This window comes from Crocodylus porosus, unplaced genomic scaffold, assembly GCF_001723895.1.
Source record: "Crocodylus porosus isolate Cpor-Errol unplaced genomic scaffold, CroPor_comp1, whole genome shotgun sequence".
In the NCBI taxonomy this organism is placed as follows: domain Eukaryota; kingdom Metazoa; phylum Chordata; order Crocodylia; family Crocodylidae; genus Crocodylus; species Crocodylus porosus.
Window position 1 is genome coordinate 46,287,947 of NW_017728907.1, and position 7,922 is coordinate 46,295,868.

A 7,922-nucleotide genomic window follows, 5' to 3' on the forward strand; every position below is an offset into this window, starting at 1 on the left:
GCTGCAGGGCGGCCGGGGAGCGCAGGACTCCCGCCTCCGGCGCCCTCCGGCCCCAGCGCCGTGCAGGAGATGCCCCGGCCCGCGCCGGCACCCGAGGCTGCCCAGTGGCCCTGACTGAGCGCGTTGCAGGCCGGCGCAGACGCGACGGCGGCACGGAGCGGGGCCGGCTCGGGCCGACCCGCAGCCATCTCGCAGCAGGAGAGCCATCCGGGCAGCCTGCGCTAACCCCCCAGGGACGTGCCCTGGGGACTGCTGCCTCCCCTCCGGTGTGCCCACGTCCCGTCCGTCCGCGGGACGCCGGCCCGCCGCCCGCTCCGCCCGGGGGGCGCAGATGGCGCCCTGGACCGCGCTGCTCCGGGGAGGACCTGGACGGCTGCAGGACGCAAGGACCCCCGCGGCGGGCTCCCCAGTGCCCGCCCGGCTCTCGCCAGCCACCCGCCGCCCGCCCGAGTTGTGCCCTGCCGTGCTGCCTTCTGCATCCACCCGGCTGCCCCGTGCCGCCGGCTCTCCTGCGGACACGAGGGGGAAGGGAGGCGCCCGGCGGTGGCCCCGGATCCCAGTACAGCTTGTCGCAGGGGCGTGCTGGGCGGGGTGGAGGAGAACGCAGCTCCGCGCGCAGGCCTGGGCAGGCCGTACTTGGGCCGGAGCCGACGGCGTGTGCTCAGCCGCTGCACGATGGGGCACAAGCGAGGTAGCAGGCAGCGCTCCCGGAGAGTCCTGCTTCTCCAGCTCACCAATTCAAGAACCACACTTTCCGAATAGCCTCAGTGATTTAGGAGCTGGAGTCTGATTTCCCAGAGCTCCACGGCCTCTCTGTGGGCCTGCAATGATGCTGAACCACCTGCAGAATGAGGAAAGTCTTCCTAAAACCCCAGCCTAAATCTTCCTGTGCTCTGATTTAATGCTGTTCCTCCCCACCCTGTCCCCAGCAGCTGCAGAGACCAATCTCCCCCACCCTCTTTACAACCATCCTTTGTGCTTTCAAAGACGGCACCCAACTCCCTGCTCCGTCCCATCCTCAAAAGGCGTTTGGGCATCTAACGTGGCCTTTGGACACTGGACTTTGGCTCTTCAATGCCCAGCCGCTTCTGGACGAGCCCTCGGTACCACCGCGCTCACCAAGTCCCCAACTGAGGCCACCCCAGATCAGCAACGGTTAACACCGGTGCCTGCCCAGGGACCTGTTAGGACCTATTAATAGAGTTGTTCCTCATAATTGCTGCCACACACGGTGAGGACATCAAGAGCGAGTCTCTGCTTTGATAGTTCAGGCTGGGAAATCTTGCTTGGCTTTTATCTCGCCCCAAACACCTGCAGGTTGTAAAAGGCGGGAGGCAAAGAGCCCGCTCATCAGACCCAGCCAGGTCCTAAAGCTCCAAAACAGGGCAGCGGGTCTAACTGACACAATAAAGAGCCTCCCACCCTGGCCTTCAATTAGCAAAACAAAAGGACCAGAGTGGGAGGTGAAGGTATAATTAAAGCACAAGCAGGAGACCCTGAAGCTGGGGGGGCTGGTGGCGGAGAGAGGGGCTGGAGCAGGTATCTGGAGACCGCTCCTCTTTTCTGGCTCTGCTGCACGCTCCCGGCGTGACATGATACAAGTCACGGGTCCCCATCTGTGTGGTGGGTGTGGGACAGCCTGCGTGGTGGGTCTGTAAGCACACCAGGGTCCAAAGGGGTTTCAACCTCATCTCCGTTGTCACCGACACCTGTGATGCAAAACCTGATCCGTAGCACTCATCTCTTCCCCACAGCTTGTGGCCACCAGCCCCCGGCCTGTGCTGGTCCCCCCATTCGAGGATGATCTCTACCACCGCTCGTCGATGGGTCTCGAGGCGTCTGAATAGACCAGTCCTTGAGCCACGGATCTGTCGGCAGAAGGTGCAGGTCTTTCCACAGGGGACAGCAGGCTGCAGGCTGGGATTCCTCTCCTTTCCCTTCCTCCGCTCTCTTTTCTCTCCTTCGAGGCCGCGTCTCCACGACATGGGCTGCCGCCTGGTTGGGGCTGGGGCTGCGGCTGCGGTGCTATCAGACTTCCCTGTAAGAGGCAGGTGGCTCCTGTGAAGTTATGGAAGTGCAAGGCAGGGCCGAATGATCATCTTTCCCCCGTCGAGTCTGGTTTGAGACTGGTTGCCTCTGCATGGCCAAAGGTACCCGAACGGACTCCCCCACACGGCTTCTTGGTTCTTTCCCATGTCCCATGCGTAGAGGCTGGAGCCCAGCTTGTGTGCCCACCCCCCAACACCACGCAAGCCTGGCAGACTCAGTGCTTGTTGCTCCTCTCTCGTTTCCAGCACACATGCAGTTTCAACAGGGAGAGGGCCACAAGTACCTGCAGCGAGTGACCTGTTTCTCTTCCGGTTCCCAGCCTCACGCCGGCCTCCACGCCCCTCGCATGCTGCATCACGGGCAGGATTTCAAGTGAGAGGAAGGGGTGTGGGGGAAGGAAGAAGAGTCAGGAGCTGCTGGGAATGGACCCAGCTGTCCCAGCTCCCCCGCGGTGTGGCCGAGACGTGTCAGCTGCCCCGGTGTCTCGAGCGGCCTTGGTGCAAGCCCCCAGAGACCTGGGGGACGTCAGCGCGAGGTCTCTTGAACCGGCACCGTCTGTGCGGTGCCCGCTTATCCCGGCTGGAACGTACCGCGCATTCACCCGGCACGTGGGTGCTGCTCTTCCTCTGCACGTGCCTGGCTGCGGGCGGGGGCGCAGACAGACAGACACACAGCCAGTGCTGGAAATACTCCCTTTATTCAGACGTAGCTCTGAAGCCGAGCAGGAAGGGTGCGACAGCAGGCCGGCGACTGCCAATGCGGGGTCTCCGGCTGGCGGCTGCGCTGCCTTCACACAACGGCCTGAACCCGCTGGGGTTAGATCTCCATCAGCTGCTCGGTGCCCACGATCACCTCGTTGACGTGTCTGGCTAAAAGACAAAGAGAGCCAAGGGGAGTTAGGCCCCACTGCCAGCCAAGCCCTCGAGCGAACGAGCGGCCAGCGCCTTTCAAAGCTGGGCTGTGGCTTTCGCCGCCCCCGGCCTGGCCCCCACCTCCGCTACTGACCACCCCTGAGGGCTGATCTGCAGAAAGAGCTGGAAGAGCAGAAGCTCAGGGGAAGTCCCTGACAGGGGAGGGTGTCCACAGCATAGATACAGAGCTGCATGCCCGAGGTGGCAGCACCCGTGTGGAAACTGAGGCACAGCCACCTGGCACGGGCACCCTCAATGCCCAGGGCCAATGATGGCCAGCACCAGGGCGGGATGAGGTTGGTAGCCACCAAGCGACCCACTGAGCTCTCAGGAGACTCCAGGCACCCAAGGAAGTGCTAGGGCTTCTTCCCCAGCCCCTCCCCCTGGGATCCAGACCCCAGGCAGGCCCTCCCCAGCGGCTCTCTGGGCAATGCCTCGAGCCACAGCCAGCCCACCCGTAGCCAGAGTGGCCCAGCCTCTGCCGGGCTGTCGGGGAAGGAAGCTCTGAGACCGGGGCTGCTGTGGATGGCTATGGAGGGACCCTTTGCAGGTCACTTCACAGCCCTGCACAGGTTCAGGCAATGGATCTGCCAAACCACAGGAGGAAAGAAGGGGGCACGGGAGACAATGACATGTCCGTGGTCCACCAAGACCTCCTGGCTGCTGCTGCCAGACAGATGCCGGCGACCCCGTGAGACACTGGTCTGTCAAAGAGCCGCCACCCTACACGGCACCTCTGCTGCTCCGGCTTGGGTGTCCGTGCACCAGGCAGGCACCACGGGAACTCCCCCGCTATGCCTCTGCTAACAGTGGAGGGCCCCTGCTCGTAGCACCAGCTCTTCTGCCCTCCAGCTGGACCCTGCACAGCTTTGCCAGCCTGCCTGGGGTGCCTCTGGCTATTCCGGGCCTAGCTCTATCCTTCCCAGGACACCAGCCAGGCCCTGGGGGCTCCCCCAGCTCTCCCAAGCAGCCTGCAGAGCAGGGGGCGGCTGCAATGCCGGGGGGGCACCTTCCCCAGGCCACGTGTTACCCATAGTGGGAACTCATTGCAGACCCCTTCACCTCCTGCCCCACACAGGGCAAGCTCTGCCCTGCCATGGCTCCCAGCTGCTTACCGCTCCCTTCCTGTGTGCAGCCAGGCGCGTTCGGCCTGCTGCAATAGTGCACAGGACCTCCCTTCCCACATACCCAGGAGATGGAAAGCCCAAGTGACCTGCCTGTGGCTCTGCGGTCTAACAGCGGCATGGCAGAGAAGGGCTCCCTGCTCTTTGTTCTGGCTGCCAAAGCACCCTACTTGTCTCACCAAAGTGACACCAAGCGACCATCTGCCCCACCCTGATGGCTTGGCTGTGCTGAGAGCCAGGACATGGCTCCTACTGCCCCTCTCGGGCCTCCCTGCTTTATCACACCCCAACCCAAAGCCACTAGTCTCTGTTTCACCCAAACAAGGTGGAGAACCCAAGCCCTGAAAGCTGTGGGCCTGGGTGGGTCTGACTCCTGGCTGCCCAAGTGCCAGACGCTGGGTGCTGCTGTGTGCATCTAGGGGGAAAGTCCTGCATGCAGGCAGGAGGGAGCTGGGTCTGCCCCAGGGAGCTGCGCTGCAGGGAGCATCTTGTTAGCAGCCGTGTGGAGCTCAAGGTGGCCCCTGGAGCTCTGGGACTAAGGGGTGTGTGGAAGGGGGAGTGCTCTGCACACTCAGTCCCCCCACACTCCCTTCTCCTCCCCCCCATGGAGGTTTTTTACCATGCTGCCTGTCCTCTGGCCCTGCCAGGGTTACAGATACATTCAGAGCACAGAGAAAAGGGGATTAAAGACAAGGGGCTCTGAGACAGCCTCTGACTTGGGCTCAAGTCGCAGTCAGCCAGATCCTCTGAGCCCCGAGCTGATCAGATCTGCTCAGTGCTCTGCTCCTGCCAGGCTGGGGGCTTGACCGAATGGTACGGCCCCATGGTGCACGCCTGCCTGCGTACACACATTGGCTGAACTTGCCTGCGTGTGGCCAGGGGAAAGCCAGGACGCCAGTCCCGCTTCTCAGCTCCCCCAACCAGCGGCAGAAAGGACTCAAGGCCCTTGCACAAGCTCGGAGGCCGAGTGTGCTCCTGGGGCTGCTGCTGGAAAGGGGACAGCACAGTGTCCCGGCGAGGGCCCCGTGAAAGCATCTCCTTGTTGTTTGCTCAATTAGCCCCAGACAGATTGCTGCTGCTGCTGCTGGGTGGTGCTGAGGCTCCCTTGTAAAGGAAGGGGAGGGGGAGAGAAGGGAAGGGAAAAAAAAAAGGTTAGGGCCAGGGCCGGGACCACCAGGAAGCTGCAGGCCTCAGGGGCTCCAGCAGACGTTCAGTTTACTCACTCAATTACATACCCTGTTTTATAAACCCTTTAAAATAAAATAGAAAACAGTCCCTGGCACAGAATTACTGCTCTATTATGCAGCAGTGATGAAAGCCACTGCTGTGTATTTGCTCTCTTTCAAGCAGGAGATAGTTTAACTTTAAAAAAAATAAAAAGAGGGCGGGGGGGGCAGAGAAACACACATGAAACACGCTGTGGGTGGCTCCTGCCACACTTCCCCAGACAGCAGGAGGGGCCCAGGAGAGGAGAGCGGCCTGTGTTTGTGTGGAGCTGGGGAGGGGGTCGCCTGCTGGGGGGTGGGAGGGGAAGGGAGGCAGCTGCAGCTCTGCTTAGGAAGGTGGGGCACGTCCGGAAGGGGAGATAAAGCAGGGGAGCAGGTGGTGGGGCCAGTTGGTTTGTGCTCTGGGACAGCAGGGCACTCCTGGCGGGGCCTGCTCAACGGCCCCGGATGTGATCCACGCGACCGGCATAGATTGGCGTGGCCAAAGCGTGGTCCCAAAAGCCTCAAGTGGCCAGCGGAGACCACGGGTGCGATGGTGCACCTCAAACTGAGTGGCCTGGCTGCCTAAAGCTGGGCTCCCCGAGGTCCTTCTGCTAGTTCAGAGCTGAGGTCGGGGCCCACCAGGAAAGGAAAAGACATAATGATGAGAAGAAAGGGGAGGAAAAATGGGTTCAGAGAATTGTAGAGCAGTGGGGCTGGAAGGGACCTGCAGAGATCACATCTAGTCCAAGCCCTGCCTGAGGCAGGACCAGCCCTGTGCAAACCAGCCCAGATGAACCATCATCTAAAGTCTTCGTTTGAGGACACAGCACCAGACACCGCAGCCGAATCTGCCCCAGGGAAAGCATGGGGATTGCGGTGGCCACTGTCCTGCTGCAGGAAAGGCTGTTAGTATCTGCGCTCCACAGACCCCAGGCAGAGGTTGTGTCCCTGCTGCAGAGGAAGGCAAAACCCCCCAGTCTGGACCAGTCTGACCAGGCGGTAAAATCCCTTTTGGCCCCAGTGCAGCACGTCGGTCTGAGCCTGAGCACAGGGGCAAGACTCTCCAGCCAGGACCCTGCGCTCAGCACTGCTGTGCCTCGGCCTTCTTAACCCCTTCACGTGTGATGCACCAGGGGTGTAGGGTGCCCTGGCAGGGAGGAAGAAGAGAGAACCAAGAGGTGAAGCAGATGTCCAGCCTCAAATGGCAGGACGTCCCATGGGGGTGGAGAAGCTGCAGAGCAGAGGTCTCTGGGAAATGGGAGGAATCTGATCTCCCGGGGTCTGAGCAACAGGCAACGGGTATGACCTCAACCTGCCCTGCGCAAGCTGTGGGCAAGAGTTGGCCTCCTGCACCCACACAAAACATGGGGCTGACAGGGTTGACGAGAACGGGACGTACACAGAGTAGATGTGACACCATTTCCCAGCAGCACTGGGACATGACTCCCCGCTGCCTGCCTGCACTTCATGAGTGTGCAGAGGGTTGCGTGCAGTCCCTTCCCTGTGCAGATGGGTGTTAGGGACGCCCCGTGGCTCTTCAGGTGGCTGTCCTCCAGTGGAGTGTGTGGCTCTTTTCCCCAGATGGGGCCTGCAAGACTCTTTCCACAAGGTCCAGAGCCACAAGCGATCGGTGGGTCAAGAACCTGGCGCTCAGCTAACCTCTGTGGCACTGGCAGCTGGACTGTTCCCAGTGGAGCGTCCTGGTGTGAGCAGCCCGGGGGCTGTGACGACTGGCGTTAACTCAGCGGACGAGTGAGGGAACTTTGTCAGCACCAGCGAAGGCCAAAACCCATAAACCATTTTTATGCTCCTGTTTGGACAACAACGGCATGAGGATCAGTGAGTAACGTGCTGGTGACACAGGGATGATGTGCAACCAAGATCTTTCGCTGCCAAGATCTGCCTCTGGTGGGGTAGTTAAAGCAGTTCAAGGGATGCAGCTCCATCTCGGCTAGGAGTTTGCTCTGTTCTTGCACCACCACTGGCCCTTCCCGAGTTACGACTTGGTTCAAACTGTTTAGTTGGAGTTTGTTCCCGCCAGGATCTCTGGGGGCTCCAGCTCTTCGTACAGCGGCGAGTGCTCTGTTTCCAGATCTGGAGCCAGGGGAGTGCTTGGTACCCTCAGTCCCTTCTTACAGATGAGACCCTGCAGGAGCTTTGCTTGAATGCAGAATGGCTTTGGTACGAGAGCAGCCAGTGTGCTCCCCACCCTACCTGCCCTGTCCTTGCCCCTTTGTCCACGCAGTGCTGATGTCAGAGGTGAAGGGCCCCATACCTGCTGCTTGGCCCTTTATTCCAAGGATTTACTCCAGTGGCTTTGCTGAGCAGCTCTGGTGCCTCAAACTTGGGAGCCAGAACCTGGAACTGGGTGGGGAAGAGTACCTTGTCTTGCCCCTGGGAAGAAATGTGCACTTCTGACTGAGTTTCAGGCCTCCGAAAAGACTCTGCAGGCACCTGTTCAGTAGAAACCCAGTAGTTTCATAGCTTTGTAGTTGGTTGGGTCAGAAGGGACCTGAGCAGATCATCGAGTCCAACCCCCCGGCTGTGGCAGGAAAGAATACTGGGGTCAGACAACCCCAGCAAGGGTCATCCAGCCTCCTCTTAAAGCCCCCCAGGGTAGGAGCCTGCAC

At 60.9% G+C, this 7,922-nt stretch overlaps 1 protein-coding gene across 1 annotated transcript in view; it reads right to left on the minus strand.

Moving 5' to 3' along the window:
- Positions 1-2,728: 2,728 nt before the first annotated feature.
- The window catches only part of EIF2B3 (eukaryotic translation initiation factor 2B subunit gamma), a 119,172-nt gene continuing 113,978 nt past the window's right edge, over positions 2,729-7,922 (minus strand). Inside the window, exon 12 of the mRNA XM_019531326.1 lies at positions 2,729-2,918. Coding sequence (XP_019386871.1) covers positions 2,866-2,918 — 53 coding nt within the window. The 3' untranslated portion in view covers positions 2,729-2,865. The remainder of the gene's footprint in view (positions 2,919-7,922) is intronic.